General features: G+C 41.6%; 1 protein-coding gene across 12 annotated transcripts in view; it reads left to right on the top strand.

Moving 5' to 3' along the window:
* The window catches only part of hmbox1 (homeobox containing 1), a 117,265-nt gene that overhangs the window by 48,072 nt on the left and 48,708 nt on the right, over nt 1-20,485 (top strand). For 11 of the 12 annotated variants that reach the window (XR_507253.3, XM_062968814.1, XM_062968809.1 and 8 more), the window contains exons 2-4: nt 7,231-7,314; nt 15,013-15,498; nt 17,838-17,923. Coding sequence is in view for 11 of the 12 variants with exons in the window: in XM_062968814.1 (XP_062824884.1) it covers nt 7,292-7,314; nt 15,013-15,498; nt 17,838-17,923 (595 nt within the window). In the remaining variant the exon portion in view is untranslated. Of the gene's footprint in view, nt 1-5,655; nt 5,716-7,230; nt 7,315-15,012; nt 15,499-17,837; nt 17,924-20,485 lie in introns of those variants that run through there. The other variant, XM_062968811.1, reaches the window with a different exon arrangement.

Consider the following 20,485-nt stretch of genomic DNA (forward strand, 5'->3'; position numbering starts at 1 on the left):
AACTGCATTAATTCTTTAGTGTAGATGCAACCCCATGTAAGCTCAAGTTTGCCGCTGTGTGAGCTCTAACTTTTTGGGAACACAAAACCAGCTCTACTTATTTTGTGTGTGACAGATAAAAAGAGATGCATGTATTTGCAAGAATTGTTTAACAATACATTGTGTTGTCGAAGGTTTTCATGGCTGGGATCACAGGGTTGTTGTATGTTTTTGGGCTGTAAGGCCATGTTCCAGAAGTATTCTCTCCTGACATTTCGCCCACATCTATAGCAGGCATCCTCAGAGGTTGTGAGGTATGGAGAAACCTAAGACTTTCCACAGATATATATTAACCTCTTTGCTTAGTTTTCTCCATATCTCACCACCTCTGAGGATGCCTGCTATAGATGTGGGCAAAACGTCAGGAGAGAATACTTCTGGAACATGGCCATACAGCCCGAAAAACATACAACAACCCTAACAATACATTATTCATACTTAAATGTAAACATCTCATGTGAACTGGCCCTTGAAGACAAGGAGTGGGATATGCAGTGGATAAAGGATGGATTTTTCTCCTGGCCTCAGAGCAACGTGGCTCCTTCCACTAGATACCATGTAGATGCTGCTTGGTCCTTAAACCTTTTTTCTGTATCCACTGATTAGTCCTATGTTAGTTTCATAAGCATGTTTTCCGGAAACAGACATTGTTTCTAAGTTTACTGCATTCCTTCCTTTCCACCGTTTCCTTCCTTCCTCTGATAGGGAGCCCCAGGACTTTGTTTTCTATGTGCAGCCAGTGTCAAAACAGATGTGTGTGTGTGTGTGATATTATATTATATTTCTAGCAAGTTAAACAAATAACAGTTGATTGACCAAACAATTTGACCTTTTTATTCTCCCCTCTCTCCCCATCGCTGATTTCCAGTCCCTTTCTATTCTCCGCCGCTCTTGTCCTGCCTCTTGGTGTTTAATCCATTTATTCCTCCTCTCCCTCCCCACCCACACGACACTTTATGACTTTGTAAATCAGCCCGAGCGGCACCAAATCAAATGCTTTCCTCCCAAAGTCCCCGATAACGTATGTCCGCTGTTTCATTCTTGTCTAACCTAACGATTTGGTCGTATAATAAAACCGGATTTCAGCAGATTTGTCAGCCATGACCTTCCCTTTTTATGAATCCGGGCTGGCTGTCCTCTTGCTAAATTATGCATTTCAAAGTGCTCTTGCCATCTTTGGGTTTTATTTTTTATTTTTTTATTAGCCTGTTCCTTCTGTAATGCACTGTGCAGCTTTGGACCCAAATCTTGAAGAATTCTTCAATATGTTTTGGGTGCGGTGCTAGCTTATAAATAGGATAATGACAGATAGATTATTTGGGGGGGGGGGGGGTGGAAGAGATTTCCATCCTATTTCTGTTTGATTTCTGACTTTTGTTAGAGGTGGATAATTGTGCTCTTTTGGGGATTTACTGTAAGGTGTCTGTGAAATGAAGGTTAGATCTTTCCTCCTAAGTATTCTTTCTTTACATCCTCAAACTAGTCATTCTGTTCCTGGGTCAGTTTAGGGCTTCATGGTTTGCTCACAATTTTTAACATACAGCGTTGGCATCTTTATTGGTCTACATTAGTGATTTCAAACTTTGGTCTTACAGATGTTTGGGACTTCATTTCCCAGAATTCCTGACTGATGGCCAAGCTCACTGGGGCTTTTGTGTGGTAAAGTCCAAAGCACCTGGATGACCCAAATTTGGGGGCAGTGGTCTATTATTAAGGAAGCTGGTGTGTTCCTGGACATTACTTCTTTAAAAGAACGTTTGGTTTCAGACATAGAAAGAATAAGGAGAAGTTCCTACACTTTCCACATTAGCCAAACATCCTCGATCAGATATTTTCCCCCTGGAAAACCTACATCATTGAATTAGGAGGTATATTTTGGAGAAAGTTGTCACAGGATTATGCTATTTATTTATTTACATTTAGCCCTTCTCACCTCGAAGGGGACTCAGGGCAGCCTTACAACATGCAGCAATTTGATACCATACACATATATATCTATAAAATAAACAAATGCAATTAAAATCCAACAGTTAAACATCAATTATAAAACATCAATTGAAAATACACAATCCAAAGCCACGTCTTGAGCTTTTTCCCTAAAGGTCAGGAAAGGGGGCTGATCTAATTTTCACTGGGGAGGGAGTTGCATAGATGACGGGCCACCACTAAGAAGGCCCTGTCTCTTGTCCCCACCAATCGCACCTGCAAAAGAGGTGGGACCAAGAGCAGGGCCTCCCCAGATGATCTTAACCTCCGAGGTGGATTATAGAGGGAGATATGTTCGGACAGGCTACTCTATTTGAATACAACCGATCTTTACAATTAGCCCAGGGTGACACACTGGGCAGAGTATTCCCTGAAATTGGAAATGGATGGCAAAATGAACAAATTCTGAGCTTTTTATTAATATTAGAGATTACCACACATGTCAGCAGAGATACAGCTCATGAGTTAGAGTGTGTAGTCAAGCCCAAATAATTATAATGTGGCCCTTTTTGCTCCCCCAGGTTTAAAAAGTGTGTCATAATGAATTATCTGGGGTCTCCACAATTAATGCTTGCTTTGCTGATGGTTTGCCCCTAAGGGATGAACACCCCTTATCTGGAATTCCCAAAGCAGAAATATTCCGCAATCCAAAATCCAAACTATTTAATTTTTAATTTATTTTTAAAGCAATTACAATATGTATCTTTCTGGTCGTCTTAAGATCAGACTGCATCTATCTTCCCACACTGTGGATAAGGGGGAATGTTATCTATCTAGCAGACAGAAATTCAGCTGATGAAGCCTACACCTGTTATTGCTATTGGCTTTTCTTTTCTTTTCTTTCTACTGGCAGATCTTTTTAAAAACACAATTCCTTCCTAAATGGAGCCGGCTGGGGGAGGCAGGGCGAGCTGTACTCAAACATCTTAATTGCAGCCAGAGAGGAATGAAGAAAACTGAAGTGGCTCCTGAGGAGATATTAGAAAATCCGAGTTGAAAATGAGAATGATTTAATGTCAAATGAGACAAATGCCGAGTTGATACTCCAATGCCTCCCGCTTCCACTTGTCCTTGGCACTGAGAAAATGAGATTTTTAATATCGGGAAAACAGATTGCCGCAAAGGCTCATCCATTGTAAATTTGAGCTGCCTTTTTAGAGCAGCTTTTAAAGCCTGGGATTGGATTGTTGATTTCGCTCCGCAGTTGCCGCCATGGTTTTCATACTAATATATATATACATGCAACATTGCTCTCCTTTTCTTTCATTTTACAACACCCCCCTCCCAAGTTCCACCCCAAGATTGGCCATGCTTTGTCCCTTTCCCCCCCTCTTCCTTTCTTCTCTTCACCTCCTCCCTTCTGCTCACTGCTGCCCCTTAACAAGTTAATTTCATTAATGAATAATGCAGACAGGACAAAGGTTTGTCAGCTTTAACCTCTGCATTAGTTATAGAGATTAATGGCACTTGCCGTTCTGGCTGGTTAATGCTAGGAAGGCCGGCTGGGCTGAATGAAGTCTTTGGAGGCCTGGTGCTTTTGAACTTCCTTGGTTTGAGAATCTGTCTCCAAATCCACATGGGCTGCCTTCACATCGCATGTCCTTCTGAAGTCATAGGTTTACAATAGACCCTCGGCTAAACATTCAACTGATTTGGTTTAGTGCTTGGGAAGTGTAACCTTTTGGGGAGAATACAACTTCCAGGATCCCCATGGCCCAAACCTCAAAAACCTCTTGGGATGTTGGAAGGTGTAGTTCAAAGTGAATAACTTTCAACACTTGCGAATCACCCTCATGTATTCCTGCTGTTCTGTGAGTACTATTGGTCTATTGGTACATCCACACTGTAGAGTTAATACAATGTGTTGTCGAAGGCTTTCATGGCCAGAATCATTAGGTTGCTATGAGTTTTCCGGGCTGTATAGCCATGTTCCAGAAGCATTCTCTCTATTTCACCCACATCACAGCCCTGTTTCACCATTGCCTCACCACTAGTTACTTCCAGTCGGACAATGAATTCTATGAAAAAAAAGATGGAGTAGCCATGGGGAACACTCTCAGCCCGGTCATAGCAAATATCTACATGGAACAAGCCCTGGAAACAGCAACGAAAAACCCACTGCATGGTTCAGATATGTGGATGACACCTTCACCATTTGGAACCATGGAGAGGAAGAACTGAACAAGTTCCTGGACCACCTCAGCTGTATCCAGGCTTTGAAGCTGAAAGACCATTCAATGTAATCAAGGTGGTCAGTTGCACATTCACACTTGCCTCAAGTAGACAAGAGTTCTTTCTCCCACCTTGGACCTTGTTTAGTTTCCAACAGACCTCAAAACCACTGAGGATGTCTGCCATAGATGTGGGTGAAACGTTAGCAGAGAATGCTTCTGGAACATGGCCATACAGCCCGGAAAACAAACAGCAACCCAGAGTTAATACAGTTTGACACCACTTTAACTATCATGACTCAGTGCTATGGAATCACAGGAATTGTAGATTTACAAGCTCTTTAGCCTTTTCCATCAAATAAAGCTGGTGTCTCACCAAACTACAACTCAGATTTTTTGAATATACATGCATAGCCCCATGGATGTCTGACCCAAGACTAAACACGTCATTATTGATTTGTGTCCACCAATGCTGAAGGTCATTTTATACAATATTTTAAATCATTTTATGCATGAAACATTGTGTACATTGAAAGCAAAGACATCACTGTCTCAACCACCAGTGGATAATTTTGGATCTGGGAGTATTTTCGATGTAGAGTTTCGAAATAAGGGGTGCTCAATCTGCATCTATGTTTCCTCTGAAGCTGCTGTTTTTTGCAATTTTTAAAATGCATAGACTTGTGTACAGAAAGCATTAATCCGATTAGAAATAAAAAAACCAAGACACTGCTGTTTAATTTCATTACTTTGTGGTGCATCAAATGTTTTATTTCTTTGGGCATCAAGAAACGTGATGTAATCTTTGAATTCCCCTAGCATAGAACGCACTTATCTCAGCCCAACAAGGCACCATCAACAGATTCTGCATAAGATTTTGGAATTCTGTATTAAAGATGCTAAACTAGTAGTACACAGCAACTAAGCTATGTATTTTTTTCAAAGGTTTGAATGATTTTTCTTGATGGAAAGTAATTAGCATTACCCAGAACACAGAAATTTCGCGTGTTTTCAACATACATAAGCTGGAGACAAAACTAGAGGGTGTTGTCGAAGGCTTTCATGGCCAGAATCACAGGGTTGTTGTATGTCTTTCGGGCTGTGTGGCCATGTTCCAGAAGCAAGAATGCTTCTGGAACATGGCCACACAGCCCGAAAGACATACAACAAAACTAGAAGGCTTTCCCAGTTTTCAAGGCCTCCAGGCCTGGTCCCTTTATGCTGTTAAACTTGGATAATATTGTAGGTTCAAAAAACTCCAACTCACCTTTCCATATCAGATCTTAATGGCAGCACCATATTTGAACTTGAAGCTGCCAGCAGGACTTCTCAGCTGGTGTCCCATCTCCACTTGTCATCCCAGCAGTCATAATGAGGGACTTTGAGATAGTGGGTTGGAACTCAGTATTACATCCCCATCAGTTCAGTGACAACCTTGGAACAGACAGGAGAGGATCATATGTTAGAAAGTGACACTTTCAAGGGAAAGTGTACAAATGAATTGGCAGGGATAGTTGAGGTGAAAATGGAACTTTAAAAACAGTATACTGAAACTCTCATTGAGTATCTGAAAGGAAGATCTATGTGAAATGATGAAAGAGACCTGGTGGTGGTGGGACACAAGTGTTTAAGACCAATTACTAAATCCAATCAGAGCAGGCAATACAAAGTAACAGGAGCTTTGCTTTTGTTATTGTGTTTTTTGAAGTCATTTTTGACTTATGGCGACCTAAAGTGACCTTATCATGGGAGTTCTGGGGCTAAAAGTGTTTGACTCTCCCAAGGTCACTTAATGGGTTTACATGACCAAGCGGGAATTGAACCCTGGACTCTAGAGTTTGTAGTCTAATACTCAAATCATTGCACCACGCTGGCTCTTGAAGTATGTCTTACCATTTGGCAACTGGAGTAATGCAGTGGTTCCCAACCTTTGGGCCTCCAGATGTTTGGACTTCAACTCCCAGAAATCCCAGCTTACCAGCTGTTAGGAACTGTGGGAGCCGAAATCCAAAACACCTGGAGGCCCAAAAGCTGGGAACCACTGGATTAATGGATCTAGTTAGCAAGGATTAATCATTGGATTTAGTCTGGGAGTAAGAAGTGTCTGGCCTTCTATATATTGTTGGATATCCCAGTAGCTCTGGCCAACGGTGAAGAATGCTGAGCATGACAGTCCAACAGTATCTAGAGGGCTGCACAATTACTGTCTCTAATTGAGACCTTTGCCATCACAATAAGGTTCACAGTTGAATATAATGGAATTATTTCCTGTCCCAAAATATCCCTGAAGACAGGGCCCTAGATGGGTTTAGATGTTAAAAAAATAAGGGAGATGATTCCAAGCAACTTCCCTTATTTATGTACAGCCACAAATTGGGATTATTCCACATTCAGTAGAGAAACACTAAATCAACCACCTGGTGTGAGGTTAACTATTTTCTTGATGTGATTGGCCTTTGGACTGGATGCTTCCTTGTGAAGAGGGGAAAGTAGAGCATGGCTCCCATTGTGTGAGTTTAAAAACATCATTTCAAGATCTAAAGAAACCAGAGTTAATGTTCTTATCACCAGCTAGTTCAAATACGGCAAGCCATAGCACACTCATATGCATGCTTACTCAGTGTAATTGAGTGGGACTTACCTCCATTGTAAGGACCCCCAGAGGAAGGCAAAGGCAACGTCCCTCTGAACAGATCTTGCCAAGAAAACCTTGCGATAGATCACTTTAGAGCCACAATAAGGCAAAAACGAAACATTTGGAGGCGCACAGTAATATCAACAAAGATGAAGGGATTGCAATGGACCATACTCTGCAACTCTTAGAGTCATTGCTTGGGGATTTTGGGAACTGTTATCCAAAAAGGTAGCTTTCCAAAATCCTAGGTGTGAGCTTCAGACACAGGACCAGGAAAGAATATTGGCCTCACAGTGGTTTCCCAGTTGTAAGGAATGATATGGTAAATGATTTATAATTAAAGGCTATTAAAAATAAATTGCTTGTCTTCCTCACTCTTCTTCCCCTTCTCTGTTTCAGAATGATAACTGATGGTGAAGACCTCTCAGAGGCTTTCTGACTTCCTCTCCCCATGTGAAGTATGCTGAGAACCTTTCCAGTGCTGTAAGTATGCCAGCTGCCATTTCCCCCTATACATATTCAAAAGCTTAAGTATGCATAATCCTATAAATTGGCAGAAGACTGTTGACCTGGGGGTCTCCTGCTGCTATTATGATGTTGGCTAAACAGTTACAAGAGGTTCACAGTCTCTTTCGGTTCTACTTCATATGAAGGCACTTTGGTAGTTGCTAATTTTGCAAAAGTCTAGTAGTGACTCTGCATTTCTTTCGTAAAGCTTTATTGTTAGTTCCAACCAGAGTTCAAAAATGTTTTTAGAGCAGTAGTAGCACACTGAAGCTCTTAAAGTGGTTTTTCTGCTCATGACCATTCTAGATTGTTCTGCAGAACCACTCTTCAGGCCAAAAGGATGCCCCGTCCTGGAAGCCATCATGAGGGACAATTTCCAAAGTCAGAAATTAAATTCTAGCAACTTTTGCTTGTTCTTGATGCTGTTTTGGACTATTGCTGTTATGAGTAGTCTGTGTGAGTGTCAGAAGGTCTGATGGACAGAAAATGAGGCCCTGGATGCTTTTCAGTTGCCCACCTTTGCTCTAAGTCTATAAAGCAATGGCTCCCAACCTTGGTTTGGAATTCTTAACTGTAAGACTTCATATGAGCATACAGTTGGAACAGATCTCAAGGGCCATTCAGTCCAGCTCCATTCTACCATATGGGAACACCCAATGAAAGCAATCTGACAGATGGCCACCCAAGATTGGGAACAATTGTTTTAGGACAGGAATGGGAAACTGTGGAAGGCAGCATTAGCTATCCAGGAGATTTTGAAGATCTGTATACCCACCACAGTCCCCACAAAACATCATTACCGCCCCACCGCCCCCATGCCACTAAACATGTGCTTCGAGCCATGGGGGCTTTTAACCATGTTTGTGTCCCTTCCAGACCAACTTGGGTTCAGGAGAACATCTTTCCATTGAGAAATTGTTTTCTAATAGCTTTCTGTTTCAAAAAAAAGGCCTCAGTTGTTGGGCTATGTGTAAAAATATGGTGAAATGCTCCTGCACTGAGGGTATTTTGGAGCTTGCTAGCTAGGACATTGGGGGCATTGGTCCTTTAGGCAGGTTTCGTGGGTCCTAAGGCATACCAGAGATTTGAAACGTTTAGAAGTTTCCCAGTTGAACCTGGGATAAAAATGTCACCCTCCCTTCTTAAAATAGATTTTCAAAAAGGGGAAGATTGTGGCAGGACAATCCTTTTTGTTCCTAATCTGTATAGTTCATTTTTGTTCCTTGGGTCATAGTTTCTCTATGGTTATGTAGAATTTTAGTGAATATTTCTGTTCTTACCATCACATTATGTTGGTCTTTGCTAATGAGTGGCAGCTATTTTTTATTTTATTTTTCTGATTTTGTATATTTGAAATGGGTAATTACAGCTGCAGCCTGATTAAAGAAATCTGATTAGATTGATCACAGACACTTTATTGGTCTTGTTGAATTGGGATATATATAGAAACAGGAAAGATGGCCATGTTTTCTTGTTAGATGATGGTTTTTTGTCCTAAAACAGCGGCAAGTAGTGGTTGTTATCAAGATGTTGTTGGAATGTAAGTCCCACCAGCCCTAGTGAGTGCAGGCAATCTTCAGGTATGATGGAAGTTACAATCCAACAGCAACAGATAGACACAGTTTTTATCCCTGTTTTAGAGGCATTAGTCTTCCATGTGGGAAAACAGGTAAAAGGCAGAGCATAAATAAAACTAATAACAACAATAACAACAACCACACAAATGCTTCATTTTTTGCCATTTCTAATTTTTGCAAGCACCTGCATTCATAATGTTGAGTCATTTTAATAGGGGAGACTGAACATTCCAGCCGTCGAAAAAAAATTAAATGCTTTGTGCTTGAACTGTTGTCATGAGGGTTTTCTTGAGAGGGGAGCCTCTTATTGCAGATGTTTCCACTTGAGAAGAATGATTAAATTAAGAGGACACCAGGAATGGAAATTGTGAAGCTCTTAGAAGTTCTTGAACTGAAGCCCCCAACAGCCAATGTTGAAAGAACATAGGAGTTGTATTCAACCAGTGCTTGGAGACTGCACTTGGAGACTCCACTAAAACTTGGTTAAGGAGTATTAATTACATGGTGTGATAATTGATTTGGCTAGCTATGGTTTGCAATTAGTCATCCAACCAAATAAAGAAATCATGGTTTGACTTCATTGGGTAGTTTCATGTCTGATGTTGATCCTACCAGCTGGTTTCAAGACTGTTATTGACCTTACAAGCTGGTTTCATGTCTGACATTGACCCTAATAGCTTGCTTCATGTCTGAGGTTGACCCTACTAGCTGTTTTCATATCCAGATTGATAGGACCAAAACTCCATTTGTTGCTTTGGAGAATATTCCACCATAGAAAATTGGCCATTGGGTGGAAAATCAAAGCAGACAAGCTACCCTTAGTTGTATTTTGTGGATAAGAGGAGAAGGTCAACCAGGCTGGGAGCTCTGAAGTCTGGTTTCCCTGTTATACATTTATGAAGCTCCACCGATGATTAGCACTCTAAACCCACAAGTTACTGCAAACCATGGTTTGGAACACTGTCTGAACCGAGCCTCTGTCTGGAGTAATTGTTTCGTGCAAGTACTTGGAATCCTGCTCGCATTCGGCGGCTGAAGGACTCGAGGACACTCGCAAGAATTAATGTATTGCCATTCCATTCTTGCCTTGCTTGTGTAAGTCGTGTGGCGGCGAGCATTTGATTATGCTGGATTTATTTTCAGACGTCTCGGGCTGTTCTTATTAACTGTCATCACTTTGATCGAAAGTCCGTGGCGGGTTTCTGCATTTGGAGCGTCCCGCTTTGCATTCCTAAACAGACGCAGCAGAGTTGCAGCTGGGCGGGCCTTTTTTTTGCCTCGTGACTGGAGCAATTTTAGCTTGGACGTTGCCAGGGCTGAACAATTAGACAAAGAAGCTCCTGTGCATAGATTGAAGGGGAAATGTGAGGTGGTAAAGGTAGAAGATGCCCAGCACCTGAGCCAAAACCCGGAAATTGGTGCACCAAAGATTTGACTCCAGCACCGACTGTTCTATTTGTGTTTAAATACAACCTCTTCATAAATGGCAAATGTAAAACAATTAGTAGGAGACAGTGTGGTATAATGGTTTGAATGTTGGCCTACAATACCAAAGTTCGAATTCTTGCTTTGCTATGAAACCCATTGTGTGACCTTGGGAAAGTCACAGTGTCTCAGCCTCGGGAAGATAGAGGCAAACTTATTCAGAGCAGTGACAGTGTCACCGTAGGTTTAAAACTTTTGCTTGAAGTCACCCAACCATCAAATAAGTCATCAGGCTGCTATGACTGATAGAATATAAAATATATTTGATTAACATATTCAAACAAGAAAACATTCCTAACTTGCTAGTAACAGACTGGGCAGTTTAATATAAGTTTTTATTTGGATCAGGTACATTTCCCCCTTCTTTGACTCCTCCCAAAATAGCTTCTGATTCCATGATTTCAGACACCCAATTGCACATCCTTTTCCTGAATGCTGACTGAAATGATCAAATGTTTGGAAACCATGAATCCCTATGAGGAGTGGCTTAGGGAGCTGGGTTGGTTTAGCTTGGAGAAAAGGTGGTTAAAAAGGTTTAGAGATGTTTAAATATTTGAAAGGATGTCATATTGAGGAATGAGAAAGCTTGTTATCTGCTGATCTAAAGCAGTGGTTCTCAACCTGTGGGTCCCCAGGTGTTTTGGCCTACAACTCACAGGAATCCCAGCCAGTTTACCAGCTGTTAGGATTTCTGGGAGTTGAAGGCCAAATATCTTGGGACCCACAGGTTAAGAACCACTGATCTAGAGACTGAGATATGGAGCAATGGTTTCAAACTCTAGGAAAAGAGATTCCACCTAAATATTAGGAAGAATTTCCTGAGTATAAGAGCTGTTCTCATAAGTAGAAGGCACTGACCCCATGGGTCATCCAGTTCAAATTCCTATCATGCAGGAATACCCAATCAAAGCACTCTCAACAGATGGCCATCCAGCTGCTGTTTTTAAAACCTCCAGGGAAGGAGATCCCACCACATTCCCAGTCATTGTGTTCCACTGCTGGGCAGCTCAGACCATCAGGACTTCCTAATGTTTAGGTGGAATTTCTTTTCCTGCAACTTGAATCTATTCCTCCGTGTCCCAGTCTCTGGAGAAGCAGAAAACCAATTTGGCCCCTTCCTCAGTGTGACATTATTTGAAATATTAAACTGCGCTTATTCCCTTTTCTTCTCCTTATTTTAAAAGCAGACATTGTATTTCCTCCTCTCATTCACAGGAGGGGCAAGTCCAGCCAAGGGGACAAGAAAGCCAGGCACCCCACCTCTGAGAAATATATGAAAATATCACTATTAAAGAAGATGCATGGAGAATTATACAGTCCCCAGACCTGGTGTAGTGATAAACCACTAATGGGAGTGCGTGTCCCTTAATTAACGAGGAGGATCATAACATTATTCTTCAATGTTTGGCTGCTCAACAGCCTTGTAAATTGGTCTGTTAAACACAGGGCACCTTTACGCTGCAAATGTACATGTGGTTTACAATGCGAAGCACAGATGGGTTGGTTCTTACAGTGGGAAGGGTCACAAATCCCTAAAGAGAGCTTGGTTTTTAGGGATTTTTGGGAGGTTTGTCTACACAGAGTGATTTTCTGGCTGGTTTTTTTTTTGCCACCTCAGAAAAGTAGTGAAAGGCTGGGATAGTAACAGCTGTTGGCTCTGGGTTTTAGGAATCTCTTTAAGGTGCTGAATCTATCCCCAAAATAAGGCCAACACCTTAGAAACTAATTAAAAGTGTAAACCAGAAGCCAGAGCTATTTCAGGACTCGAATGATACAGCAACTACTATCCACCAATGGGTTAGGACAGCTTATAAATTTCAGATTTGGTGTATTTACCACTATTTTTGTTGTCATCATCATCACCACCATCATCAGTTGATTTATTCATTTATATCCCATATTTTTGCCAAATGGCTTTAAGTCACTTGTTGACTTATGGCTACCATGTGCATTTGCTATGTTCATTGGTAAGGAATAAAGTAAGAGTCTTTTTGCCAGTTTCTTCCTACGAATTAGAACTCAAGAGTCCCTGGATTTCATTGTTCTTGGAGATGGTTCTTCTTTTGGGACTACCACTCCCAGAATTCTGGAAATGACAGTCCTAAAAAGTCACCCTTCTCCATGGTTTTGGCATTCTAGCCTGCACAAAAAAAGGAAAAAATGTGAATTTAAATAACTTACTGTTTTTTACCTGATTCTGTGCTGGACGTTGACCATAGGATCACCTTGGAAAACCTACAGGTATTAAGTCAAATCCACAAGTAATCAAATTGTCAAGTTGAACCTGCAAGTGTAGTGTTGATGGTACTGAGCAGGCAATGAAAACTATCCATATTCTGAAAGTGTTTTATTCTTGAGTCTTCTTTCTGTTGCTCATGGAATGTTTATTAATTTAACTAGGGCCATATGAACCCATATCTTCCCCACTCCCAGATTTTCCTCCCGTTTACATATACATGCCATCTTGCATTTTGGTTGTCATTAGCAAAGCAGTAATCGATTCCATATCTTGAGGCTCTTCTCTTTTCATAAACTCTAGTAACGTAATCATTGGTCCAGTGCCAAAGGTTAACGCATAACTTCTTCAGTAATTTCAAGAATGTCTTAGACTCGTACGCGCATATATATATATTATATATATACACACACACACACACACACACACACACACACACACACATTGGCCGGAGCCCATGGCTTGTGATTTATGTGATCATTTTGTAACTGACATTTTTGTGAACATCTGGGGTGCATCATTTCTAATTTCACTGCTGTTGAGCAGGGCTAGTATAGGGTTCTAAGGCTGCAGTCATATATGTATGCACTTAATTGGGATTAAGTTCTACTGAGCTTGGTGGTCCTTTCTTCTTAGTAAAAATCTAAACTTGGATTTTATCCCATGAATACTTGTTCAGTTTGTCTTTTTTCTCTTTCATACATACAACTCTAGCTATCTGTTGTATCTAGATATATTCCAGATGAAATATATTCTTGCTTTCAATGTATTAATAGAATTGGAAGAGACCACAGGGCCATCCAGTTCAGATTCAAAGCCTTCAGTCCATAATATTGTGCCTTTCTATCTTTTTTATACAATTTATCCCAGTCCTTCTTAAAGTTGTTTTCTCTCATCATCGTGGCACATTTGTTCATATCTGCCAATTTGAAAACATTTAAGATCCAGTCTTTTATTGTTGGTATTCCTATCTTTTTCCAATTTTGAGCATATACCATTCTCGCTGCAATAATCATGTGTTGTAATATTTTTTTTGCATTGTTGGGTTGCTGTGAGTTTTTGCAATATTGATTGATTTGCTCATTTTGTAATCCTAATCAAAATAGTTCCTGTTCTTATTGGATTATGACTTTTTTGGAATGATTTTTTGTATCTGATTTCAAAACTGTTTTGCTTTTGTTCAGGTCCATTTAAAAAAGTTCCTAATTCTTTATCACACTTCCAGCATGTCCTATTCATATTTCTGTGCATTTTGGCCAATCTCTTGGTGAGCAAATACCATTGGTACATCACAGTTTCAAAGTTTACTTTTAGATTTTGACATAAAATTCCCTTTTAGTCCAAACGTACACATCTTTCCCCATTTTTCTAATTTGATATTAAGTCCCACATATTGCACTCATTTTTATCATGCAGTCTTTTAATTGGTAGATTTTGGGCATTATCCCAATGGATTTGTTTATACTACAGATAATGCAGCATGTGGACAACTGGTTCTTTACTTTGTACAAGTAGGGAATCCAGCGCTGTTTATCTTAAGTAGAACAGCCCCATTGAATCAATGGGTTTTGTACCTGTGTGTTGACTCACTATCCAACGATAGATTCAGCAGGTCAACTGCAATACTGTATATAAGTTTGTGATTCTGTTTATAAGTCCAGAGTTCACTATAAATTCCTACATTAAGATCTCATTTTTAAAAGTTTGCTATATTCAAAATTCAAAATCTCTTCTTTCTTTTTTATATTTGAACTTCCCTTAATTGGGCTTTCAAGTATTTTCATTCTCTGAAAATATTTATTCTCCTGTTTCTCCTTTTGTAGCTGCATGTCTTTCTATTGCTAGAAAAGCACCAAACAATAGAGTTTTCTCTTAACCAGTCAAAATATTTTCTATGACTTTTGATTTTCCTAATACTCCTAGATGTTCCCGCAACTAACCTTAGCCTCCATATTAGGATGAAGATGGGATATATATACAATCAAGTCTCAGTTAACTGAAACTTAAGCAGTCGGACTTCTTTAGCAACTGGCAAAAAAAGTAAAGAAATAATACTTTAAATAGGAAAAGAAATTTTTATAATACACTAAAGCTATGGTACACTAAGTTTGTCTTTATTTGACTTTGTTTGCTTTTAATTACTGTATTTCAATATTAATACCTACTCATTACAGAGTTTATGGTATGATGTATGGGTTATTGTATTACTGTAGTTAGGCCTGTTTTAAACAGTAAGCAACCAGAATCAACTTTTATCCTGTGTCTAGCAATCCACACGTAAAATAGAAATAGTAGATGATGGTCAAGTCAACTATCTAATCTTCGTGTTCTGTCATCTTTCATTTCATCTGATGCCTTTGTTTCTCTTCCTCCTAGTCTGCTGGAAACCATGTTTCACTATACTGACGAGCCCAGATTCACCATAGAGCAGATAGACCTGCTTCAACGCCTGCGGCGCACTGGGATGACGCGGCACGAGATCCTCCACGCCTTGGAGACCTTCGACCGGCTTGACCAGGAGCACAGCGACAAGTTTGGGCGGCGGTCCACCTACGGGGGTGGGGGAGGATCCTGCAGCAACAGCACTAACAACGTCCCGGCGTCTTCCTCCACGGCCACGGCTTCCACGCAGACCCAGCACTCTGGGATGTCCCCCTCGCCAAGCAACAGCTACGACACCTCCCCGCAGCCTTGCACAACCAATCAGAATGGGAGGGAGAGTAGTGAGCGATTGACTGCCTTCAATGGGAAGATGTCGCCCACACGCTACCCGCTGGCAAACAGCATGGCCCAACGGTCGTACAGCTTTGAGGCCTCTGAGGAGGACCTGGACGTTGACGACAAAGTGGAGGAGTTGATGAGGTGGGTCTGGCAGCATAGCCTCGGGTGGCCTTCCCTGTGTCATACCTATTTCTACCCTCAAATTTGCGATATAGAGCAAGTGTAAGCAACTGCCATTTGGGCATTGTTGAGATTTCCAGAGATAGCAAGGGGCATATTTACTGTGTAAAATTAATGCACTTTGACACTGGTTTAACTGCCTGGCTGAATGCTACAGAATCCCGGGATTTGTAGTTTGGTAAAGTATCAGCACACTTTTGCAGGGGAAGTCTAAAGACCTTTCAAAATGACAGCTCCTATGACTCTATAGCATTCAGCCATGATATCAAATTACATTAATCCTACGATGTGGATACATCCAAGAACAAAGATAAAAAAAACTAGAAGCGGTCAGAAATCAATTTCTCATTTTGCAAAATACTGTTTTTCATAAGAGTTTAGAAGATACCTGGTATAGTATAATGGAATAAATGTTGGACTGAGACTCTGGGAGACTAGGTACAAATCTCTTGCTCAGGTATGGAATCCCACAAGTCTAAGCCTAAGGAGAAAACAATGCATGACTTCTGAATAAATCTCTATCAACAGTGTAGATGTTTGAGTTGTGGACTAGAACTCAAGGAGACTGAGGTTTGCACCTCTGCTGAGCCATGAAAACCTTCTGGGTGACTTTGGGCAAAGCAGTCAATTATAGAATCAAAGGCAGTGGCAAACCTCCTCAGAATAAATATGCCTGAGAAAAGGTCATTTTAAGTTAGAGTTGACCTTGAAGGCATTAAACAAACACAGCATCAACAAGGACAACAGCAAATGTACATAGCAACAACGAAATGTGAAATAAATGGCTACAGAGAGGACTGATGAATGGCTACTCTTTGATGTTCAAGGATGGGCAGCTCACCTCTTCTGCAGCATTCATGGGCCAGGATGACATCCTTTGCAGGCCTGTGGTCCCACAACAACACTTTACCACTTCCGCAAATCTAGGATCAGGCCCCCAAGGAGAAGGTATGTGTCCTTCTCTCTGGTCAAAATACCAACATCCTGGCCTGAGATATCAAAAGCAGATGGATTCTGGAGTTGTTCTCGTGCTAATTGGCTATTTGAATACTTGAGATCTTTGCCAAGTGTCAATGAGCTAAGCAGCAGATAGAGCAGTTTCCAATTAAAGAACAACACTCCTTGTTCCCAGGTATTTGGTTGGGTGGGAATAATGGAAGAGGGAGCTGTTCTTTGGTATTTGTATGATTTAGGCTTGAAGAAGAAAGCCAGTATGATGTAGCGATTTGAACATTGAACTAGGACCCTGGAGACCAGGATTCAGATTTCTACTCAACCAGGGAAACCCACTGGGTAACCTTGGGCATCAAAACATCCAGGCGTCCCCTGGGCAACGTCCTTGCAGATGGCCAATTCCCTCACTCCAGAAGCGACTAAAGTTGCTCCTGACACGAAAAAAAAACAAAAACCCTTGGGCAAATTAAATCCCCCCAGCCTCAATGCCCTTCTGAACAATATCTTGCCAAGAAAACCTTAGGGTACCCATACGTCAGAAATGACATGAAAGCACGCAACAACAAGAAGGTTAAAAGAAAGCTACTAGGAGGGGAATTCATGTCATTTTTTATTGAATCAGGAGCTGGCCATCCACAGATTCCCATTCTTAGATGGCCAGAGAATGGAGGATGGCATAGCATCTGGTATGGCTAGCATGTGGCTAAAGAGCAACAGTTGGTCTCCGCCCATAGCTGTAGGCAAGGTCACCTGCTCTACTGCAAACCATGAGCTACAAAGGGTACCTGGTTTGGTGGTGAGGGTCGAGGGAACCCTGCTTTTCAATTCCCCTGACTGGCCATAGAGTGAAGAAGCCCCATTTTGCTTCTATACCACCGTGGGTCAATTTCCCTCTGAGCCCCAAGGTATCCAAATGTGTCTTGCTTTGCTGCTCATTTGGGCTGCATTCCCCCGTGCAAGAGCCTCAGGTTGTTTTTGTTTTATGACCGAAGCTGCCAGGGCTGCTGATTCCCCCCTCATTTTTTTTCCTGGAGGGAGAGATTTATTCATTCCCCTATAATGAAACTTTGTGCATTCCATATGGCTTGCATGAATTTATACAGGCCGTGAGTCATCCATTCTCCTCCTTGTAGGCTTTGATCAACCGGTGACACTGATTAAAAGAAATGTCCGCTGGCGAGAGCAATATATCAAACGCCCCCCTTCCCTTTTCCCGTCCCCCAGAAAATGCATCTTCAAATTCTACTTTGGTCCCATCTCTCTCTCTCTCACTCTTTCCCCCTTATGTTATATATTTTTCTCTCTGTCTCCCTTGCCCCTCTTTCCCGAAACCCCTGTTTCTATAGGAGGGACAGCAGCGTGATAAAAGAGGAAATCAAAGCCTTCCTGGCCAACCGGAGGATTTCTCAAGCCGTTGTTGCACAGGTAACAGGTAAGGGTGCCAGACATGTGCCTTTTCCTCCACTATCATCATAACTCTGCTCCCCAGTTCCAAAGCCACGGCACCATGTTGCCGTTCCTCGCCCCTCTTCCCCTGCCAGCGCAGATGTTGGGATATTACTCGGCTTTCTGCATTGCAGTGCAAATCTGTCAGCTTAGTCATTATAATGTATGCCTTTGATTTAAGACCCATTGTCCCTCACGTCATGGTACTTCCCTAGTGAATCCGCTGCTCCCTTCTGCCCTCGCTCTGCTTGATCCGATTCCTCCGCTACATTCTCCCAAGATAACTTGTGCTGTCTGGGTCTCCCTCCCCCCACTCCCCCAATTTCTCTCTCTTTTCATAATGTGGTGAAGAAGCATCAGGTGCTACTGTTAGAGCTGAAAGGGCTTGGCGTTTTCTCCCCTTCTAAATCTACAAGTGGCAAACATCACTCACCTCCATTTGAAAATGCACAGATAAGGCTCGTTCTTCCGACTGCATACCTGAAGAAAGGAATCCGTCCACTAGGCACTTAGCTGGGAAGCAGGATGAATCAGATGGCTTATTTTATTTGATCTCTAACAACTGGCAGAGGCGGCAGGGAGGGGTTGGCTCTAGATGGTTTCAGATCTCTCCCTGCTGTGCCCTTCAACTGCTCTTTTCCTTAAAAAATGATTTTCTAAAACTTCATGTGCCCCTTGACCCTTAGGGGACATGGGGTCACTTTCACCATGCTTCTAAATGCTTCCACCATGTTAGTCTCAGTGGAGACCTTTTCTTAAAAAAAAAAAAAACCCACACAATTTAAATTGGGAGAGCATGTGACTCATTATTGCTTTTTTCTTCTTTGATCAGCATTATTTTCCTCTCAGTTTTTTACATGAAAGTATTGGATAGCCTAGCATTCACCCACCCTGAACTATGGTTTTATTGACCTTCTGGCAAACAAACTAGTCAAATGTGGGCTAGGCAAGACTACGGTTTGGTGGATTGGCTAAGTGAACGAACCCAAAGGGTGCTCACCAATGCTTCCTCTTCATCCTGGAAAGAATTGACGAGTGGAGTGCCATCAGCAGGGTCCTGTCCTGGGCCTAGTTCTGTTCAACATCTTTATTAATGACTTAGATGAAGGGCTACAAGGCAGGATCATCAAGTTTGCAAACAACACCAAATTGGAAGAGATATCTCCAGAAGACAGGAGGAGCATTCAAAACGATCTGAACAGATTAGAGAGATGATTGGCCAAAACTAACAAAATGAAGTTCAACAGAGAGAAATGCAAGATACTCCACTTCAGCAGAAAAAAGGAAATGCAAAGATACAGAATGGGGACACTTGGCTCAATATCTGTATGTGTGAAAAAGATCTTGGAATCCTCGTGGGGAGGAAGGTAAACATGAGCCAACAATATGATGCAGCAGCAAAAAAAGCCAATGGGATTTTGACCTGTGTAAAGAAGAGTATAGTGCCTAGATTCAGGGAAGTCATGCTACCTTTCTATTCTGCCTTAGTTAGACCACATCTGGAATCACACTGTCCAATTCTGGACACCACAGTTGAAGGGAGATGTTGACAAGCTGGAATGTGTCCAGAGGAGGATGACTAAAATTATCAAGGATCTGGAGAACAACCTGTATGAGGAGCGGTTTAAAGAGCTGGGCATGTTTAGCCTGCAGAAGAGAACACTGAGAGAAGACATAATGAGGGCCATGTATAAATATGGGAGGGCAAGTCATAGGAAGGAGGGAGCAAACTTGTTTTCTGCTGCCCTGGAGTCTAGGCTGCGAAACAATGGCTTCAAACTACAAGAAAGGAGATTTCACCTGAACATCAGGAAGAACTTCCTAACTGTGAGAGCTGTTCAGCAGTGGAACCCAGAGTGTGGTGGAGGCTCCTTCTTTGAAGGCTGTTAAACAGAGGCTGGATGGCCATCTGTCGGGGATGCTTTGAATGCGATTTTCCTGCTTTTCGGCAGGGGGTTGAACTGGATGGCCCATGAGGTCTCTTCCAACTCTGTGATTCTTCAGCTATCTTTTGTTGTGATTAGCTGTGTTGTTAATCCTTAAAACAGTGTGGACATCACCAGCCTTATGAGCATCGCTGTCATGCAAAATCATGCACTTTAATGCCTGTCATGGAAATCCATGCACTTTAATGCCATGTGCAAATCTCCAGGTGTGATCCATTCTGTAGCCAGAGCAGTGTTGTCTACACTGCACAGAAAAAGGATCATCACACTTGCAGAAACCAGGAGTATGGAGTTGGTACACCACACTTTCGACTCACAAGTCATCTAATTTTGTGCTCTTTCACTCCAGCTCCGATTCCATCACTTTCATAAATGACAAATGTATATTAATTAGTAATAACAAATTTACTGTGTTAATGGCACTTCATCACCCCCACAGGAATCATTAGGCTACTCAGAACATTACTTAGAACATAGTATATATTTATCTAGGAAGAATTTTCTGAGCAAGAAATCGCCTATAGCAATAAGCTATACCTTTTAAAAAAAGTTTTTCACATAAATATAGGACACATGTTAAAACTAAAGACTATAAGATGTAA

This window comes from Anolis carolinensis, chromosome 1 (genome assembly GCF_035594765.1).
Source record: "Anolis carolinensis isolate JA03-04 chromosome 1, rAnoCar3.1.pri, whole genome shotgun sequence".
NCBI lineage: Eukaryota > Metazoa > Chordata > Lepidosauria > Squamata > Dactyloidae > Anolis > Anolis carolinensis.